Source organism: Cottoperca gobio, chromosome 7 (genome assembly GCF_900634415.1).
Source record: "Cottoperca gobio chromosome 7, fCotGob3.1, whole genome shotgun sequence".
Classification (NCBI taxonomy): domain Eukaryota; kingdom Metazoa; phylum Chordata; class Actinopteri; order Perciformes; family Bovichtidae; genus Cottoperca; species Cottoperca gobio.
In genome coordinates, this window is record NC_041361.1 from 1,075,997 (window position 1) to 1,097,921 (window position 21,925).

At 39.4% G+C, this 21,925-nt stretch overlaps 1 protein-coding gene across 1 annotated transcript in view; it reads right to left on the bottom strand.

Annotated features, from left to right (window-relative positions):
• The window catches only part of LOC115010562 (peptidase inhibitor 16-like), an 18,339-nt gene extending 879 nt beyond the window's left edge, over positions 1-17,460 (bottom strand). Inside the window, exons 1-6 of the mRNA XM_029435200.1 lie at positions 16,909-17,460; positions 5,379-5,529; positions 4,631-4,698; positions 4,385-4,494; positions 2,222-2,313; positions 1-1,486 (exon numbers count right to left, since the gene is read on the bottom strand). The exon at positions 1-1,486 is cut by the window's left edge and continues 879 nt beyond it. Of these exons, the coding sequence (XP_029291060.1) occupies positions 906-1,486; positions 2,222-2,313; positions 4,385-4,494; positions 4,631-4,698; positions 5,379-5,529; positions 16,909-17,202 (1,296 nt within the window). The 5' untranslated portion in view covers positions 17,203-17,460 and the 3' untranslated portion in view covers positions 1-905. The remainder of the gene's footprint in view (positions 1,487-2,221; positions 2,314-4,384; positions 4,495-4,630; positions 4,699-5,378; positions 5,530-16,908) is intronic.
• Positions 17,461-21,925: the final 4,465 nt, after the last annotated feature.

The window sequence follows — 21,925 nt, forward strand, 5'->3', positions numbered from 1 at the left end:
TCACGGCTGTTTCCACCATTTGTAGAAAGAATCTGGCCAATCAGAGCCACGTATGCGGGCGGGGTTATGAATTTCATCTAGCCGCATATTTTCTTACATCCGCAAAAAATAAGAAGAGAAAGATGTCCCAGACGGGATGCAGCTGCACAGGTTGTTGCACGTCAACTTACAGACATAACGACTTTTAAATGTCAGAGCAACTGCCGTTGTATAAAAAGCGACAAAGTCCTCGTAGGGCCGGTGGGAGAGGAGGATGGATGAATCAAACAAACACAGGACTTTCACCCAGGAGGCTGCTGTACATGTCCCCCACTTATGTTACGTAACTCACTTACTTATCTAATGCCAGATACTTAACAAACAACATTTTAACCCAAAGCACAATCTGTTCCTAAGCCTCACTAAATAGTTTTGTTGAGTAAGTAAACCTTTGCTGGATGCAAAGAGTGTAAATTGACACACGTGCACAACTGACCGTAGAGAGGTGACAGCGTGACGCATAGTCCCAGTGCCCAAACATCCCTATATGATGAGTGTGTTGTGAGAATGTGTTGGCTTCCCCTCATTAACACCCGTACAGATGCGTTAAATGTGTTTACTTTATATGAATACACCAAATGTAGTTCTTGTCAGTGGCTTGTAACTTACTGGCTGGAATATCTTTTGTATTGCGAGCAGGTTGAAGCAGGTTATGTGCACAGTACTCGAGCCGGAGCTCGGCCCAGACTACATGCAGATGTTGTGAACATGGCATCTGTCTTCTGTGAATTATTTATGAACCCATATTACTCTGCAGGGGGAGGGATGTGAAAGTGTTTGTTACAACAGGGCGGGTTATCAAGGTAATGTGCAGTCAACACAGGAGTGGTGAGGTGTCCTCCTCCTCCTCCTCCTCCTCCTCCTCCTCACAGCCTCAGAGTCAGCATCCCAGTCAGACAGGCTAACAGGAGAGAAGGTGAGGACACTGAATCAGCACCGGCAGTCATAACTTTCTTGTTTTCGTAAATGTTTCGTTTTACATCTCCCTCCGTCTTATCCGCAGTTTCCTTTATTATCTCCTCCTCCTCTTCCTCCTTCTCCTTCTTTCCTTCAATCTTCTTCTTAGTTCCCGGTGTTGGGGTGACTTCTGGAGGGTGTGTGCCTGGGGCAGGTGTGGCTGCTGGTTGGGCGTCCTCAGAGTCCCGTGTGGAGGAGGTGATTGTGGTGATACTGGTGGTGGTGGTGGCAGGCAGGACATAAGGGTCAGTTGTTGCAGGAGGAGGAACAACCTCTTCCTCCTCTTCCTCCTCTGCAGGCTGGAGAGAGGGTTCAGTTGTTGCTGGAGGAGGAACAACCTCTTCCTCCTCTTCGACCACCTCCTCTTTGACCACCTCCTCTTCCACCACATCCTCTTCCACCACGTCCTCTTCCACCATGTCCTCTTCCACCACGTCCTCTTCCACCACGTCCTCTTCATCATCTTCGTCCTCGTCCTCCGTGTCAGCAACTAGAAAACAAACAATGGGAGAGAATTATTTGTTATAACGTTCTCAAATCGTTTCACAAAGACTTCAGACTTCAGGGCTACAGCCATTTAATGAAATAACCATTTCATCTTTAAAATGTCCAGACATGTCAACAACTCCTCAGAGCACAACTTGGTTTTGTCCGACCAACAGTTCAAAACCCAAAGATATTCAGTTTACAAAAAATAAAAGAAGGAAAAGCATCCTCCGACAATTTACAAAGAGCGCATTCAAATGTTTACTTCAGTAAAAGTATTAAAAGGCCCCACACCAGAATAATGTATTTTATAATATTGTATTATGATTATTGATGCATTAATGTGTTCGTCACTTTAATGTTGCAGCTCGTAAAAAAGGATTATAATTATATATAAATTATTTGTTGACTATCATTTATTATTAATCTGAATGTAGTGGAATAAAAAGTACAATATTTACATCTTCAACGTCGTGGAGTAGAAGTATAAAGTTGCAGGAAAAGTAAAGTATAAGTATAAAGTAAAGAACGTATGTCTGCACGTCTGCACGTCTGCACGTCTGCACGTCTGCACGTCTGCACGTCTGCACGTCTGCACGTCTGCACGTCTGCACGTCTGCACGTCTGCACGTCTGCACGTCTGCACGTCTGCACGTCTGCGTCAGGTTTCTTCTCTCATTTTGAAAAAGAGGAGAATCTTTTCAAATCTAAATTAAAGAGTAAAGAGAGCGGGTCGTACCACACATGTTGTTTTCACATTTCTGGAGGTTTTCAGGACATCTGGAGCACCATTCACCCTCAACAAACGGCCTCTCGTCCTCGTAGTTCCCTCTGAGGACAGATCAGACACACACACACATACACGCACACACACACACACACACACACACACACACACACACACACACACACACACATTATGACTTTATATTTCTAATAACATGAAATAGAATGAAGGAAATTCTTGTGCCAGAGATTTCTCAAACAACATTAGAATAAAATAATAAATAATAATAATAAAAACACCAGTGCCTAATATAATAACAAACATAATATATTTAACATAATAATTAAAGTAAGATACATTTTGTAAAAAATGAGTAGAAGAGTAATTTACTACAACATAAAAATAAATTAATATAAATATAAAGTCTATGATAGAAGAACAGTAAAAGTTAGAATAGAATATGTTGAATGACTGTGAATATAATAACTGGGAGGTTGTGTCTAATTCATTACTTTGTTATAATAACATTTAATTTTACCGTCTTGTAGTGACACATAAACTTTAATAGAATTAAATATATTTTAGTTAAATATACGTCCATACATGTACATATAAACACATATAAACATATTACAGTCCACAAGAGGGAGCTCTAGTTACAGCACTCATACTGTTATAAAGTAATGCAGCAGTGTAGTATCATCAACACATAGAGTAGTAGAGTAGTATTGTAGTAGTAGTATTGTAGTTGTAGTAGTAGTAGTATTGTAGTAGTAGTATTGTAGTTGTAGTGGTAGTAGTAGTAGTAGTATTGTAGTTGTAGTAGTAGTAGTATTGTAGTTGTAGTAGTAGTAGTAGTAGTAGTAGTATTGTAGTAGTAGTATTGTAGTAGTAGTATTGTAGTTGTAGTAGTAGTAGTATTGTAGTAGTAGTAGTAGTATTGTAGTAGTAGTAGTAGTAGTAGAGTAGTATTGTAGTAGTAGTAGTAGTAGTATTGTAGTAATAGTGGTTGTATTGTAGTAGTAGTATTGTAGTAGTAGTGGTAGTATTGTAGTAGTAGTATTGTAGTAGTAGTGGTAGTAGGTAGAAGTATTGTAGTATTGTAGTAGTAGTGGTAGTAGGTAGTAGTATTGTAGTAGTAGTATTGTAGTAGTATTGTAGTAGTAGTGGTAGTAGGTAGTATTATTGTAGTATTGTAGTATTGTAGTAGTAGTATTGTAGTAGTAGTGGTAGTAGGTTGTAGTATTGTAGTATTGCAGTAGTAGTATTGTAGTAGTAGTGGTAGTAGTATTGTAGTAGTAGTATTGTAGTAGTAGTATTGTAGTAGTAGTAGTAGTAGTAGTAGTAGTAGTAGTATTGTAGTAGTAGTAGTAGTAGTATTGTAGTAGTAGTAGAATTGTAGTGGTAGTATTGTAGTGCTAGTAGTGTAGTAGTAGTGGTAGTAGGTAGTAGTATTGTAGTAGTAGTATTGTAGTGGTAGTAGTGTAGTAGTAGTATTGTAGTAGTAGTATTGTAGTAGTAGTGGTAGTAAGTAGTAGTATTGTAGTATTGTAGTAGTATTGTAGTAGTAGTGGTAGTAGGTAGTAGTATTGTAGTAGTAGTAGTATTGTAGTAGTAGTAGTAGTATTGTAGTAGTAGTATTGTAGTAGTAGTATTGTAGTAGTAGTAGTAGTAGTAGTAGTAGTATTGTAGTAGTATTGTAGTAGTAGTAGTATTGTAGTAGTAGTGGTAGTAGGTAGTAGTATTGTAGTATTGTAGTATTGTAGTAGTAGTAGTATTGTAGTAGTAGTGGTAGTAGGTAGTAGTATTGTAGTAGTAGTATTGTAGTAGTGGTGGTAGTAGGTAGTAGTATTGTAGTAGTAGTAGTATTGTAGTAGTAGTAGTAGTATTGTAGTAGTAGTATTGTAGTAGTAGTATTGTAGTAGTAGTAGTAGTAGTAGTAGTATTGTAGTAGTATTGTAGTAGTAGTAGTATTGTAGTAGTAGTGGTAGTAGGTAGTAGTATTGTAGTATTGTAGTATTGTAGTAGTAGTAGTATTGTAGTAGTAGTGGTAGTAGGTAGTAGTATTGTAGTATTGTAGTATTGTAGTAGTAGTAGTATTGTAGTAGTAGTGGTAGTAGGTAGTAGTATTGTAGTATTGTAGTATTGTAGTAGTAGTATTGTAATAGTACTGACGCTGGGTAGTAGTTGCAGACGAGGTAGGAGACTCTTTCCCAGTCCAGACCCTCCATGTTGTTACAGACATGGAAGGCACAGCCAACTCTGTGTGTGTCTGCCCACACCATCTGTAACACACACACATACACACACACACACACACACACACACACACACACACACACACACACACACACACACACAGTTCAGATCCTGTCCAGAGATACACACGTGTGTATAAATGTGTATGCTTTTATATCTGACCTGTGTGTAGTGGCCACACATCTTTTCTTCATCACAGCTGTTGTTTTGGAAGTCATAGTCCAGACGTTCTACACAAACCAATACATGACAATACATTATATATATATATATATATATATATATATATATATATATACACATTATATTAGCTTTGTAAAAGTTATGTAGATCCTTTATTTAAGTCATACCACAATATACAGTAATTATTGCCAAATGTAATTCAAGTGAAAGCACGAGTCCAGCATGAGTCCAGTGTGCTCTGGTACTTAACATGTTTTCAAGAACAACCCTTACATATACTGTAAAACCTTATTAAACACATTAAATAACTTATAATAGACATTTTGGCCACACATGCCACACATGCCATCGCCTGTCGAGGTGATGTGCACCTGAAAGGGCTCCAAAGTTGAACTCCATACGAAGAAAAGACGCAAACTTGCTTACCAACTGTAAGTTATCGTTATCGAAGTTATTGCGATGTGTGACCGTGCCCTCATCATCATTCAGTTTAGCATTTTACACCTGTTGTTATGTTTGGGTCTAATATTGAATCTCCTTTAACCTCCGGTTTTTGTCTCCACCAAATATATCTGTGTCTTTAGCGGCTAAATGTTCCACTCCCTCCATCAGCTGACTGTCTGCTATTTTGTGCTGAAGAAGAATGCATACTGACATAAATAAATCAAAAGTTGGCCTTTCCAAGATGGAGGAGCAGCTTGTGTAGAGTTCGGATCATTAAACTCACCCAGGAACCATTTCTCCAGAGCCTCTCGGAGGTCCAGCGGCCCGGTACCGGCGAACAGATTCTCTCCGGTGTCCTCTAGTTCTGGGTTGTGGTTCCAGACGCATTTAGCAGCGTAGCCCTCTGCGATCACCTTCAGGCTCGGGTCCCATCTCTGCAGAGCACCAATGGAAGGTGAGGAGGAAAACATTTGCTACGAAATTAAAATTTCTCTACAAATGTAAACTGTGGTCTGGACTGAACGACCAGAACACTCTCTGGTTCTCTGCTGCAGCTTTTCATTTGTGGTGTGAAAGTAGAGTAGATTTAAAATGTGCCTCATTAAAATCCTCAACTACAAAGTGTATCCACCCCCCCAAATTAGGGAGTGCACAATCCCAAGTTCCAATTTATAATTGAATGCAGCATTTCCAGAGTTCCATCCTTCCTGTGGGTCCTAAAGATCATCAATCTTAAACAGTCTTCGTGTGCTCACAGTTACTGAACTCAAATACACTTTCTGATGATTGTTTATGAGATTTAAGAGTTTATATCCCAGTGATATTCTTTCACGCCCCAAATAAAGCTGCTTTTAATCAGCGAGAAGAATTTATTGTGTAGCTGTTTTATTATATTTTAAGGCCTCTAATTAAGTTATCTCAGTGAATCTCAGCCACACAAAGTGTAGGGGTGTTTTATTATTATTATATAATGTTTTTATGTCTCTACATTTTAACATCAACCACAGATCTTTGGCTCTGGCTTCAGCAAATTCAGTAAACCGATTATCTTTTTATGTGTTCTGAGACATTCATGTTTTGACGTGAGAGACCGTGAAGTTAATTTGACAGCTTCTAGTTAGAAAAACATTGTTAAAAATGTATATGACATTTAATATCATAACAAGGAAATGTGCAGAAGACATGCAGGAAACAGGAAAGTAGAGAAACATTTAGATGTGTCTACAACACATTGTGTTAGACCCTGACTCATGTGGCATCACACCAAAGTCAGGGAATCATCCCATCATCTCTTTATTCAACCCAACAAGCTTCATGTGAAAACGTTCTGTTTCCTTCACATGCAGATAAAACCAGGAGGTGATACTGTAGCAAAACTCCGCAGGAAGTCACCGATAGATGATCCTCTGACCGCGACACGTCACCAGCCTGAGGTTCCTATTTACTTCCCGTCATGCCGGATGGTTTAACTTCCTCTTCAGAAACTGGTACCATGAGGCAGCTGTACAGATTTAGGATTCGATCTCACCGAATATTTTCACCCCAGTTTTGTATCTCAACTCCAAAGAAAGACAGACAGATGAGCGTAGTAGTAATTATGACAGGAGCAAAGGTGGAAGTCACGTGACGCGAGAAACTCGATAACGGGAGGAGGAACACAGAACTCCCACCCAGGAGACCGGTGCTCGCGTCCCGTGTGAAACTTTACAAACATACTTGTTCTAACCCAATCCCCGATCTTTTCCTGAACCTAACCAACTACTTTAGTTTCCTATACCTAAAGAAATTGTTTTGTTTATGTTTAAAACTTTACGTTTTATTCAGTTTGACGTGTTTCACTTTTACAGCGCAGCAGATGCAGTTTGGTCCGTCTGACGCATTACAATTACGTTACGTGGTTACGTGGTTACGTGGTTGGAACATAGTTGAGTGCAGCACCATCAAGACGCCGTCTCCATCTGCAGACAGGCTCCGTTCATTTTTCAGAATGTGTTTAAAGTCTGAGCGTTGTTTTTGATCCGTTGTCTTGTTGGAAGTTTCACCGACTCTCATCTGCCAATCAAATCAATGCTCTGCTCTCAGCAAGCTGCCGGTCTGTGACCAGCTGACCACGCATGTCGTCAGACAACATCGCCTTTCAGTGCTGATACCAGAGAACGACTTTACCAGCGTGGAAAAAGCTTTCAACAAACCTGAGGAAACATCTATTAAAACATTTGCTCGAAAAGTAATCAAATGCAATAAGTAACCTTACTCTGATGAAGAAAATAAAACGGTAACATTACTTCTATTTTTAACAGGGTGACCCTGCATTTCAAAAGTTAAACTGTTTAGAGTTTTAAATACACAGTGTGTGTGTGTGTGTGTGTGTGTGTGTGTGTGTATGTGTGTGTGTGTGTGTGTGTGTGTGTGTGCGCGTGTGTCTGATATTCCTTCAGTACCATGAACACACATTGCTGTTTATTTTGACTCAATCCCACACACACCGTCCTGCTGCCACTAATACTCACTACAACACCACATGTGGATTAATCCGCCGCTGAAAATAGTCCCAAGTAAATGCAGTGCGACAGTGATCAGCTGAGACTTTAAAGTAAAGGAAGCTAAATATTTGTGTTTTTAAAGATTTACATCTTCACGAGGAACTAATGAACTTTCTGACGGAACAGATTGACGTCTTTAACTCGGGCAGTTATTTCTATCTCGTGGTTTGAGTCACTGTTGCTTAGATACCAAAAGAATGACCAGGATTGTGTGTGTGTGTGTGTGTGTGTGTGTGTGTGTGTGTGTGTGCGTTTATTTGTCCAGCGATGACACACAACACAAACAATAGTCAGGGGTCTCCTTCACATTCCTGTCTCTCTCCAGGCTCTCAACATCTGGTCTGTGTTATGACTTTCGGGTCAGGCTCATAGTCGTGTAACACACACACACACACACACACACACACACACACACACACACACACACACACACACTGGAGGTCATCCGGTCTGTGAACAGCTGATTTCTATTTCTCTTTGCCTCAACAGAAAAGTCAGTGACAATAAATTTCATCTCAGATCTTTAGAAACACAGAATGTGTGTTTTGTTATGATGTGTTATGTTGTGTTGTGTTGAGTTGAGTTGTGTTGTGTTATGATGTGTTGAGTTGAGTTGTGTTATGATGTGTTATGATTTGTTGTGTTGTGTTGAGTTGAGTTGAGTTGTGTTTTGTTATGATGTGTTATGTTGTGTTGTGTTGAGTTGAGTTGTGTTGTGTTATGATGTGTTATGTTGTGTTGTGTTGTGTTGAGTTGAGTTGTGTTATGATGTGTTATGATTTGTTGTGTTGTGTTGAGTTGAGTTGAGTTGTGTTGTGTTATGATGTGTTATGTTGTGTTGTGTTGTGTTGTGTTGTGTTGAGTTGAGTTGTGTTATGATGTGTTATGATTTGTTATGTTGTGTTGAGTTGAGTTGAGTTGTGTTGTGTTATGATGTGTTATGTTGTGTTGTGTTGTGATGTGTTATGTTTTGTTATGTTGTGTTGTGATGTGTTGTGTTGTGTTATGTTTTGTTATGTTGTGTTGTGATGTGTTGTGTTGAGTTGAGTTGTGTTGTGTTATGATGTGTTATGTTGTGTTGTGTTGTGATGTGTTATGTTTTGTTATGTTGTGTTGTGATGTGTTGTGTTGTGTTATGTTTTGTTATGTTGTGTTGTGTTGTGTTGTGTTGAGTTGAGTTGAGTTGTGTTATGATGTGTTGTGATGTGTTGTGTTGTGTTGTGTTATGTTTTGTTATGTTGTGTTGTGATGTGTTGTGTTGAGTTGAGTTGAGTTGTGTTATGATGTGTTGTGTTTTGTTATGTTTTGTTATGTTGTGTTGTGTTGAGTTGTGTTATGTTTTGTTATGTTGTGTTGTGTTGTGTTGTGTTGAGTTGTGTTATGTTTTGTTATGTTGTGTTGTGTTGTGTTGTGTTGAGTTTTGTTATGTTTTGTTATGTTGTGTTGTGTTGTGTTGAGTTGTGTTATGTTTTGTTATGTTTTGTTATGTTGTGTTGTGTTGAGTTTTGTTATGTTTTGTTATGTTGTGTTGTATTGTGTTGTGTTGAGTTGTGTTGTGTATTGTGTTGAAGTTAAATCCAAGTTATTGTTGCTCTTCTCCCAGACTGATGCTTTATTGCTGTCGTGCGTTTGCATTTTTGCATTTTGCTCTTTTTCAAATGTGGGATTCTATTTTGCACGCTGATATGTTTGAATTTAACTTTTTAGGGGCTTTTTCCGATTGTGAACATACTTCATACCAGGATTTAAGTATATTTGAAACGTACTACTGCTGTTTATACCAACACGCGTTGGTATTTTTGCACAATTGAGCTGCTGGATAGAAACTAACCATCGTCTGAAATCAGTTCCTTGTCACCCTGTACGCTACTATCAGTCGTGCAATGTAACTAGTTCTTTACTGTACTTAAGTACAATTTTGAGGTACTTGTACTTTACTTGAGTATTTAATGCTACCTTCTTTTTCTTCGTCTTCTTCTTCTTCACTATAGTTCATTGTTCGACTTCTCTTATTGAGAGTTTGCAGATTCAGATTATTAATACAAAATGTAAATCAACTAATAAACCCTTTGAACAAAAGGAAGCTGCTTGTTTTGAACTGATCGTGCCAGCTGTTTAGTTTAATACAAGTTGATATAATTCAAAGTTTATTTCCATATTTTGCGACCTCACAGTTCTCCTGCTCAGGCAGTTTCAGTTCGGGACTTTTTATCTGATGTCATTTCTGCAGTTGCTCCAGGATGGAAACAGAGTTGTGATATAACTTTGACTCCAGCTGCTGGGGAAAAGCTTTCCTCTGAGTTTGTGTTATTGGTTTCTAAGCACCAATAACCAGCAGGGTACAGATGATGAAATGTCAGAATACAGTATTACAGACTCTCCTGCTGAGGAGATTTACATTCCCTCTCTGCAGGAGTGTTTTTTACCCGTTTTGTTTCAGGCTGTTTGTGTTCTGTATGTTTCCACAGCAGGAAGGTTTGAGCTGGTTTAAATCCATCATTTGTTCTGCAGGTGTCACACCAGCTGGATCTGAACTGGTCAGATTGGTTCCTCTGTTTTCTAGTAAGCCTCTTTCTGGATGGACAAAAACACATAACAGCCACTAACATGTGGCTTCTGTCTTCAGTGGGAAAAGTTACAATTACATTCAATCCCGGGACAAAGGACAGCAGTAGTTATTTATCGGCTTCAGCTCCGACAGTGATGGAAACATGCAGCCAGTACTCTGAAGCAGGATGTAGGGTCAGCGAGGTAACTTTAGGTTTAACCCTGGTTATGTTTGAGATAACAGGCCAACGCATATAAAAGCACCGCCTACTGACTAATCAAGGCACACATCATAAGATCCACAAAAGCAAAGGCTGTTAATGCACATATCATAATATATATTCATTTATGTGTCAGCTTCTTGAGCTGTACGCTGCTGAGCAACTCGTCAGTGAGAGCTGCAGACTTTATGCGTTATTGAGCTGAGGTCACATGCTCATAGCCAGTCTCCGCCCACGTCTTGTTGAAATTACATTCCCATAAAACTAAACTGAATTCTCAACATATTTTCTCTCGGATTACGTTTGTTTTTGAGGTATAGCAAATACGTTTCCAATCAAAAGAGGAACTTGTACCAAGGAGACCTAAAGTCAACGGTCACTTTAATGTACGTCAGATAACGTAACAAACATGTTTACTTTCACCAAACCAAGATCTCTTAAGACAAACCCAGTTGTCTTGTTGCCTGAACATGTGAACACGTTATCCACACGTTATCTAATGTTAGCTGAATAAAATATAAATGCACTATACCATGCCCACATAGACGTGCAAACCATTTCGTACCGTTGGTGCGTCATCTTTACTTAAAGAGCATCTTTGGCAGTATTGACCAATCACGTTCGAGCAGGCTTTAATTGAATACATTCAAACAGGCCGTGTGGAGAGCAAAAGAGGCGGATTGCATTGGCTGAAAAGTAATCTCAGAACACATCGGCTATGGTCTATTTGAACTTTCTATCGGGTGGTGATGGCCTGGTGGTCTCATGCTACGGCTTCCAAATAAAACACCAGATGGTCGTGAGTTCAACACCGGGGACTGTCCCTGTAGTTAGTTCATTGTAAGTCGCTCTGGGGGCTCTGCTAAATGACCTGTAACATCAGTTTTGTCTGAAATGGTTGGACAGTTTTCTGCTGATTTATTGATTTTATTGGTTTCATTGTCGTTTCATCTGAGATGGTCAGACTGGCTCGTCTGCTGCTCTCAGTGCAGGTTGTAGTTACATTCCACAGACATCTTTCTCTTGCCAACAAAAACAGAAATCTGTCCTCTGTAATTTCCTCCCAGTTCAACACACTGACCTCCCTCCTCTCCAGCTCTGTCCATCTCATCTTACTCCTTTTCTCTCCATCACCACCTCCCTGTCATTCACTCTCATCCACCTCCTCCCTTCCTCCTCTCTTTCTCTCTGTCTGTTTCCTTCACTCCTTCTTTCCACCTTCCTCTGGTTCTATCTCTCTTTCTCTCAAGTGCAGCTGAAAAGCAGAAAGAAAAACATGAATATGGAAATGTCCCAGTGGGGCTTCCATACCGGCGTAGACCTCTTCTGATTAACACACACACACACACACACACACACACACACACACACACACACACACACACACACACACACATTCCTTTGGGTGCTCATTCATTCACTACCTCACTTTTACTTCTCTCTATCTAAACACCGTGCTCCCCGTCCTCATCTCTTTCCCGACAGTCTTCCTCCTCTGTTGCTCAACCCTGAGGACTAACTCTGTCTGTCGTCCAGGATGATTTCCCCGCTGCGTTCCTCCTCTGACACATGTTAATATCTGGAGGGAGTCTGCAGAGGGAAACACCCGTCTGTTCCTGGAACCCAGGCAGCTATTTACTCTGCATTTCTGCTGCCTTTTTGTGCTGCATTTGCTCCGTTCAAAACGTGTTGCGTTCCTGCACTGAGAGAACTATGAAGGGTTTTAAGTAAAGGCACTCGGACTGCAGGGGGAGATTATTGAAATTTGATTGTGTGCAATATTTACAGCCAGAGGAAGTTTATTTTAGTTTTACCAGCTGAGGAATGTCATTAGTTGTGCATAAACCAAAGTATTGGACAAATCAAAATGTTGTTCATGTTGGATGAAGAACTCGGCAGGAGGTTCACCAAAGTTCTTCTAATTCCTCCTCAGGGGAACATGCCGAAGTGTTTTGTGGAGACAATTCACTGTGAGCCAGAAATGTCAACATCATGGTGGAAAACAAATCTAAATACTTCTCAGGAAACTTTGTCTGGGCATCATCTGCACAACGTTTGGTGGCAGTATTTCCCTCCGTAGATAACTGGAACTTGCTCTTTACCAACGCATGTTCATAGACAGGTAGCTGCAACATGAGCAACATTGTTCACATGGTTGCGTTCACGCCGTTTGTATCTGGATGATTAAAAAGTAGATCCACAATGAGCCGACACTGATATATAAATATAAAGATATTATTATAAGTAAATACAAATACAATATAATAAATATATAATATAAATACTTCCAAACTTGCAAATAAAGGGGAAACAAAGCGACACTGGATGAAGCTGCTCCATCACAGATTAGCTTCTCTTCCAAACTTTCCTCCATTTCTGTTTTTGTTTTTTTGTTTGTGCATTTAATTTCATCTTGCAGTCGCGTATCTTCTTTGGACTCACACAAGAACAGCTCAACAGGATGATCGGATACTTTCTATCTTTCATTCTCACATGAATGCATTAAGAAGAAATCTGTCGGAGCTCTTTGCACAATCAGTGCAAACATGCAACAAACAACGTTGGGTATTTGTTATTTATACTTTATTTAAAGTTCCATAAATCAAGGTTGTCATGGTTTTGAGTCGATGCCTGAGTTTCATACTTGTTGTAGTTGTAATACTTCTGTCTGCTTGATTCAGAGGAATCCTGTTTTATCATCCCCTCCTGGCCCACTAATCTCCACAGTGTTAAAAACACCTTGTTGGACACGTTTCACCTGCTAGAGACGGGTGTTTAGGAATGTGTAGCTCATTGGCAGCAGGGGGAGGCAACTTCTTCACAAGATGATAAGGGTTTTATGTTTTCAGAATGATTTCTAGGGCCAAACAACCACACTCGTGCACAGATCTAAAAGTATTTTCTGATCCAGAGCCATAAAAGCAGTCATCGCCTCATCTCCTTAAAGAGTTAAACCAGCAGCAGCTTCTCTCAAACCAAAACAACCAGCCGGCTCCAACCTCCCTGCGGCTCCGACGCAGAGATTTAATCTGCAGTTCACCTGAAAGTCTGACTGAGAGTCACAAACTGTACTCGTGTCAGAAGCAGCAGCATGAGGAAATTAAAACTTTAAGTCTTTAACATTCCTGTAAGTTGGTCCAGAGTGAAATGCAGCATGTTGTCATAATGAACTCTTGAATGAGTTTAATACCTGATGGATAAATGATTTATTATTTAGCAGTATGTTAAATGCAGTGGTGGAAAGTAATACTATACTTTTACTCCACTAGTTACTTTGCAGGTATAAAATATTCTTAATCTAAAATATAAATCAACTAATTAATTATGATGAAGTATTAATGATTTAAGATACCTGGCAGTATAAAGGTCATTAAAGTTAGCTCCACCTTGTCAACCTCGAAATTAAAATGATGAAAGGATGATGAAATGAATGGATCACTTATTATAATGCAGTCGTATAATATATATTATTCTGAAAATGGCCATTTTGCATAGTGAGTACTTTAAATATATATTAAAGCTAATACTTTTGTACTTTTACAAAAAAATATATATATTAAAATTATATATATATATATATATATATGTATATATATATTAAAATATATATATATAAAATAATAATAATATATATATATATTTAATATACATATTTAATATATATAAAATATATATATATATATATATATTTAATATATATATATATATATATTTAATATATATATAATTATTATTTTTTATTTTATATAAATATATGACACACACACACACACACACACACACACACACACACACACACACACACACACACACACACACACACACACACACAGAAACAGAAGAAGAAAAATGAGAATAGGATAAATATACAGTATATTAGTCAATTTCCTTGCTCAGTACTTTCCTTTTTTTATCTACCCTGAAGACTTGTTTTGTTTCAGGGCGTGCTGGTTGATGGACGCTGTTGTTCCACAACACAATGCACAACAGAAATGAAAGAGCAACTGACAGCTGGAGACAATTAGAATAAATTGTGGAGAGACGTCTCCAAGAACATCTCAGAAAAAAAGCATATTACGCATTTATTACATCTTTGTAGAAACATGTTGACGTCTCTTTGTTGAGTTTACATGTTCAGAATTCACAGTGACTTTCTAAAGATGCAGTTTGATTGAAGTGATAAAAGTGTTGCATAACTTCATTTCTTGCATATTAACTTTAAACATTATACTATTTAGTACAAAGTATATTATGTGCATTACTGTCTGACACTTTTTGATTAAACAACGTATTTACTACACTATAGGGGAGGTACAATGTCATGAATTATAATTTAAATGTATCCTTAATAGGCTACGTTCATTAACACCAAACACGCAAATCCCTGAGCGTTGTTCTTCGTTGTTCAAATCTGTTGAAGGCTCCTCTTTCGTATCGCCATCAGAGCAATTATGTGTGTGACGAGATGTTTGGCAGCAGGGAAGTAAAGATCAGCCGAACCATCATTCATCAATTCCTTGCTGCATAAAAATTTAAAGCGACGCACCATTCAGCCCTCAATAACATCCGCGTCGATGTTTAATTGTACATTATGGATCCATTGACAACATCGCAGGAGGTGTTTTGGACTTGACTTGGACATCATTGAGTTTGTAGCCTACTCATTTGTTCTGCGTTATAATTAAAGTTGCTAAAGAAAACATCCCTCTCCTGTCGTGTAAGTGCAGTTTTCTTCTAAGTTCTGATTTCTCCTTCACATCTGGACGTTTCCCATCCAGGTAAAGGAAAAGTGTTGATGTTGTGGAGAATGACAGATTCATACCCAGGAAGTGTTCATTAGAGACACTTTTTACAAGCTGTTGTAACTTTCAAGTACAACTACTTCTTTTAAAGGTCATGTACTGTCGGTATGACCACAACACATTTACACAGATTTGAGAAAGTAATGATCAGTAATGTTGATATAATGACTAAGTGGGTAAATGCAAATAATAGAAGAACTTGAACAGTTTAAAAAGCACAAGACGTTACTGTAGTGAAAAGAGCACTTACGCTATATTACCATTCCCAAAAGGACTATCTAGTCTCGTATCACGATGTCGATATAACATCAATATTTCGCCCGACGTCAGATCATCCCCACACAATAAAGCTCAATGACTCGAGGACTTGTGGTGCTCATCTTTACCGACGATAACCACATCTCTAAAAACACTGAGCTCCATTCCACTGCTGTGAGCTACATTTAGGCTTTTTTTAAGAATCTCCGCAAATCTGCTTTTGCATTAAACATGTTTAGTGCAGTTAAAACAGTTTGTTTAGTTCATCACCGAAAGAAGGAATACAAGAAGACGACCCCGACCTCTAGTGCGAGCGCACTACTTATGACAGGAGACGTAGTATAAAGAGCGAGACGCTTCATCAGGGGTGGAGGTCGGTGGGGCTGGACTTTCATCCAGGAGCTTCACTTACTGGTTATTTTAACTTAAGCCACCATCTTTTCCTGAACATAATCAAGTAGTTTTGTTGTCCAAACTTACAGAAGTTGTTTTCTTTGTGTTCAAAACATTCCATTTATCATATCATAACTTTCACTTTTACAACGTAGCAGGTTCAGTTTGTCCCTTCTGACGCATGTGAATGGCAGTGATAACACTGATAACATTCAAAAAGGGTTCCAGAGTGGCCTTTCACAACAGTGGCCTGGTTCTTCTCTAGTATAACCCGACCCTTTCTGTAATCGGGGTTTGCTTACTGTTTGTTGTTTCTGTTAATGTTTTTGAAGTTGCAGCTTCTGGTGTTTAGTTTTAGGGAAGTTACAAGTCATCTTTACAGCTTCGTTAGTCACTTTCCAAGACACAGAGCCGAAAAAACTTCTAAAACAACCACTAATTTATCCAAAATGACAGAGAGACTCACAGTGAACTAACTACAGGGACAGTCTGTCTGGAGCAGCTCAGGGTTAAGTGCCTTGCTCAGGGGCACAATGGTGGTAGCCCTGGTGTTGAACTCACAACCTTCTGGTGTTGTGTTTGGAAGCCGAACCACTAGACCATGATGGCTAACATGATCTGTTGTTCTTCAAAAAGGAATTAACCAAGCTTTCTTAAAACAGCTCTCTGCCCAGTAACAAATGCATATCTGATAGCCTACTACTTTAGTGTGTGTGTGTGTGTGTGTGTGTGTGTGTGTGTGTGTGTGTGTGTGTGTGTGTGTGTGTGTGTGTGTGTGTGTGATATACGTTTTTTTAACTTTTTTATTATTGTGCCTCCTTTTTATGAGGAATTATTTCCCAGAAAAACACAACTGGAAGATACAATTCTGACTAACCCAGAATATCAAATGCCTTCACAGATTCTCCTTCTTGTAACACTGACATTTAATGGACGGCTCATTATATCATATGTCTCTCACCTTATTTACGTCTGTCTATTGATTGATGTCAATTTTTTGTCCCGAAAAAATGCCATCATGAGATGTAGGCAGATGCATGGTGTCTTACCAGAGGCAGCATGGCTGAGGCACTGGGTGAGACCTGTCCTCTGTAATGGTTGTGGAGCTCCACCAGCAGCTCCTCCTGCTCCTCGCTCAGAAAGCTCCAGGCTCCAGGAACCACCAGGGCCCCGAGCAGGAGCCATGCCCAGAGAGGAGCTTCCCTCGGCGGACAGAGGCACCGGCGCCCGGACCCCCTCCTCAGCCTGGAGCTCCATGAGGCTCGATCTTGGGTAGTCCTTCGGGGCGAGACCCCCCGCTGGGTGGAGACCCCCTGGAGCTCAGAGAGGCTCCTCTGGTGCATGATGGGAAACAGAGTCCTGAGGGATGTATCCTTGAGTGGTCAGTCCAGAGTCCAGCAAAATAAGTGTATGTGTGTGTGCGTGTGTGTGTGTGTGTGTGTGTGTGTGTGTGTGTGTGTGTGTGTGTATGTGTACAATAGGCCACTTGTCTTTGTCTGTGTGACTGTGTGTGTGTGTGTGTTTGTTTGTTTGTGTGTGTGTGCGTGTGTGCATGTGTTTCAGAGTCAGTAAAAGTGTGTGTTCCCTTCTCAGTGCCTCTCACTCTCAGCTCTGCAGATCTCTCTGTTTCTGACCCGGCTTTAAGGGAGAGAGGATCCTCCCACACACACACACACACACACACACACACGCACATAGTTCACATTTCACACACTGCACTGACTGGTACGCAAAACAATTACACCCTCCCTCAATCTTCTGGCTCTCCATGTTCTCCATGTCTCTCTCTTCTTTTGTCTCCTTACTTTTACTTCAGCACTTCTTCAGTGAATATGAAGCTTTTGCAGGTCGACAAATGAAGTGGCTGCATCTGTTACTGTTACTGCTAAAAGTAAAAGTATGTAAGTATAATCAGGAAAGTAGTTTTAAAAGTATAAAAATGTCCCCTGTGACTGTGCTACTATTCTATATGATATCATTGGATTATTATAGCTCATGCATTAATGTCAGAGCAGGATTCTAGTGTTGGAGTCGCTTGAGCTCATTTTGAACTATTAACTAAAGATTATTTTCATTATAGATTAATCTGCTGATTATTGTCTCCATTAATGAATTGATTGTAAAAATAGTGAAAATGGTAAATTGCCATCAAAACGTCACAAAAATGTTTTAGTCCAAACTTCAACATCAACAGCAACTCTTCAGCCGGAACCATGAAGTGAACAAACAGTTAACTAAACTTTTCAGCCGTACATTCTGTGTGCAAACATCTTAATGTGTAAAGTAAGTAAAGCAGTATGATCAATGTAGTGAAGTAAAAAGTAAAATATTTCCCTCTAAGATGTAGTGGAGTAGAAAATACTCAAAATGACCTCAAATACAGTCCTTGAGTAAACGTACTTAGTCTCCACCGCTGGTTTTTTCAATTTCCTCAGATAATAGTCGAGTTTACATCCAAGTTTAGGGAACATTTTAAACAAATTTCCAGAAAATGTACCAAACTTACAGGATGAATACCTGCTTCTGTTTCTGTGGATGGAGATCAACAGCTGGTGGAGCTGATTCAACAGGAGACGAAGTCATTAAAAGAGTCTCGTCATCGCTCCACACAGACCTGATGTCACATGCTTCATCTGCGTCTGTTCCTGCTTTTACACCTTAGCTAAGTGTTAAAACCCTTTCCGAGATATTTTGACGTATTTGTTAAATTTCCACTCAGGTTTTTATGCACTAATTGAAAATGTGAAAATAACACGTGGATGGAAATGCATCGTTTCCCTGCTGGGCTGCAGTTGAGTTGAATGTTGTCCTAAAAGGATCGTAACAACTTCTACTTCTGTGCTACTTTGTCACACTGTTCAAGCCTCATATCAACTTCAGCTCAACATTAGAAGCCCTTTTTACACAGAATGAACTTTGTAGTTTTTGTTTCTCCGCCTCTGACGGTGCAGTCGTGTCAGTAAGGATCACTTCACAGTGTGCACAGGAGGAACGATCAATAACTCTTTCAACATTCGGGCATGTGTCTCAAGCCTGACGTAAAACAGTCGACACAGACCAACAGTGTTTTACTGACACACAAAGATGTTTTTTGGCAAATCAATCTTAACGTCCACTTACTAGTTTGTACTGCTTTCACCTCACGGTCTCTATCACTGGGGCTGGCTTTGTTAAAGAGGCCTTAATTTGATTCTTTTTTCAATACCCATCACTCACGTCATTCAGGACCCCCCCCTACAGCACTATATGTGTATGTTCTTCCATGTATTGTAATATGTTTTGCGGTAAAACCAATTGCCCCCCCGGGCACAAGATAAAGTTGAAAGTTGAAGTATAACCAAACTTTCCAACGCTTCGGAGGCATCTCGGCACTCTGAACTGAACTGCTGCGGTGGCGTGGACCAATCACGCTTTAGCATTACATCGAAGAACGCTTGTGATGATTGGCCTCAAGCAAAATCATAGAAATATAATATTTTTTAAAAAGGTCTAGCATATAATGCATCGAAGAAGTTTGACTGGAAAAACTTTGAACCTACTCGGTGCTGGATTATCTCGGTTGCTACCTTTTTTAAAGGTGTGCAGGTACCCGGCTCTATTCATCACCGTCTGCAGGTTCGTCTGCCACAAAGAACTTGTTGTTGTGCTCCAAAGAACTGAGTAAAACTCCACCCGTCAAAAAGCTATTTGGTGGACCTCAAGTTAAGATCATTTTGTCAAACAACAACTTTCCAGGATGAAAAATGCTTTTCAAAGATGCTTTTCTTTGTTGTATAGCTCTCTTATTGTAGTTGTTGCCTGGCAACCTGTAAAGACCCTGAGGTCTAAAATATGTGATCAATGAAGAGAGGAAACCACATCATGGACAGGGAGGATCTGTAACAAGTTCCCAAAGAACAGAAACGGGGATAAAGAGGCAGAGTAACACTTTGGCAACAAACATGTTGTCTGACGAAGACTGAATATCTAAAACTAATATAACTGTTTCCAAATGGAGGGAAGTGTTGAAATGACTTCCCTGTTTCCCTCACTCCCATATTCTCCTTGCATGTAAGGAAAGGGGAATCAGATGTCTTTTCCTCTCGGGCGTAATGAAAAGCCCGAGAGGAAGTTTCTGAAGATTCACGCAAGAATCTCGATTCTTTTGCAGAAAGCAGTGAGGCTAGCGGGTCGCCGCTAACGTTGGCTGTAGTCTGTAGTCTATCGAGAATGGACACTAGAGCAGTAAGACATTCAGCCCGTGCCGTCTTTATTGAACGGATTCTACAATCTCCTGGTGGAAAAGGAGCTTCACATTCAATGTGTAAGGTTTTCAAAATGAAAGTCAAGTATTTCAGGAATACTACAAGAGCCCAGGCTCACATCATGCGCTATCAACATATCATCTCAATTTTGAATCTAGAAATGATTTTGAATTGAATTGTGAGAGCAGTGTCTGTAACCTCTCACACCTGTCCAGCGTTGGATTCAACAGACAGGCTGGAATGCTGTTGATAACTTCCTGTTGAAGACTCATATCAGCATTTAACCTGGTGAAATCAGCGGATTTGCAAGTATATTGTATATAATATATATATATAATATATATATATATATATATATATATATATATATATATATAAAATATATATATATACAGTATATAAGTTGGACCTGGTGAATTTGCAGGCCGTCTTGGCATTGCTGACATTTGAAGGGAAGAAGAGCCAGAGAGTCCAAAATGGAGGAAGCGATTGTAGCTTATCAGCTGAGTGTCGCCATCCAGTTTTATTTAACCTCCTCTGTCAGAGTATAAACTGCACGTCAGGGTAACGTCTGATCTTCTGTGCGTGTGTGCGTGTGTGGTGTGTGTGTGTGTGTGTGTGTGTGCATGTGCGTGTTGGAGGAAGCAGAGGGAGTGAACGTATGAAACAGAATCCTGTGGGTCGACCTCATGTTGTCAGTCTGCAGGGCCCATGTGTGTCCTGACCTCACTGTCACACGCACACATCAGGTTTGTTGTCTAAGGGTTGTAAATACTTTGCATTGACATAATAACACTATAACTTTTACGTCTGGGTTTAATTACGCCGAACTACAGGCTGCAAGGTGTCCACGTTTGCTTGGGTTTATCCATGTTGTCAAGCTCAAAGTTAAACATGTCAGAGATGACCTGGTTGTAAATAAGACTTTGATGTGAACGCTATTTTAACTTAAAAGTATTACGATAACTCCAATATCACATGAAGAATCATCAGAATGCTTAGAAAATGTGAAAATGAGCATTGCACAATGGAAGTAAGTTTCCATCCACCTGTGTATTTTCAATTGAGTCTCAACAACGTTTTTCCTGTTGTACGAGGAGACAAAGTGTGGATTAAAGCAGAAACAGAGTCAGTGAATAAATGATGACGTGTGACTTCAAGTGAAGATCTGAAAACATCAGTTCTGTGTGAAGCGGTGAGGAGACTGTAACTCCCTTTAACTTTAATACAAGAAACAAACAGAAATGTCATCTTTCCGTCATGTTTTCCATCGTTTAAGCTTTGACTGCAGCTCGTTTAATGACCTCATCTTCTTCTTCTGCAGTGGTGTAATGGCATTTGCAAAAACAATTTTTAAATCCGTTTCTTTCCGAAATCAAGAATTGGTGTTATTTTATTAATTTTAAGAATGGCTTTTATCTTTCTTTCTTTTTTTGCTAATTAATTCTTCTTCTCTTTCTCTGAAAATGTTCAAACAATTTGGATGGAAACTGAGAATAAAACTAGCCTATAACAGTACATTCTTTAACATTTGACTCAAACAAATATAGATCTTTTTCAAAAGACTAAAACTGAATTAAATCTTCCAAAATTAAAACTGTAATTAATAGTCAATAATTTGGTTCCTGGCAGTTCAGATTTGAAATTCCTAAAAGAATAGTTCCCTGGTTTCATCTTTTCAGGCAGAAGTGGAGGAGATCAGGAAGTTTTGAATAATTCACTTCTCCTTTAACACGCTCCAGCAAAACTATTGTTCATGGACTTATCAACCGTAATGTAAACACAGTGAGAGAAAGATATCTTGCAGCGCTTGAAACCGAAT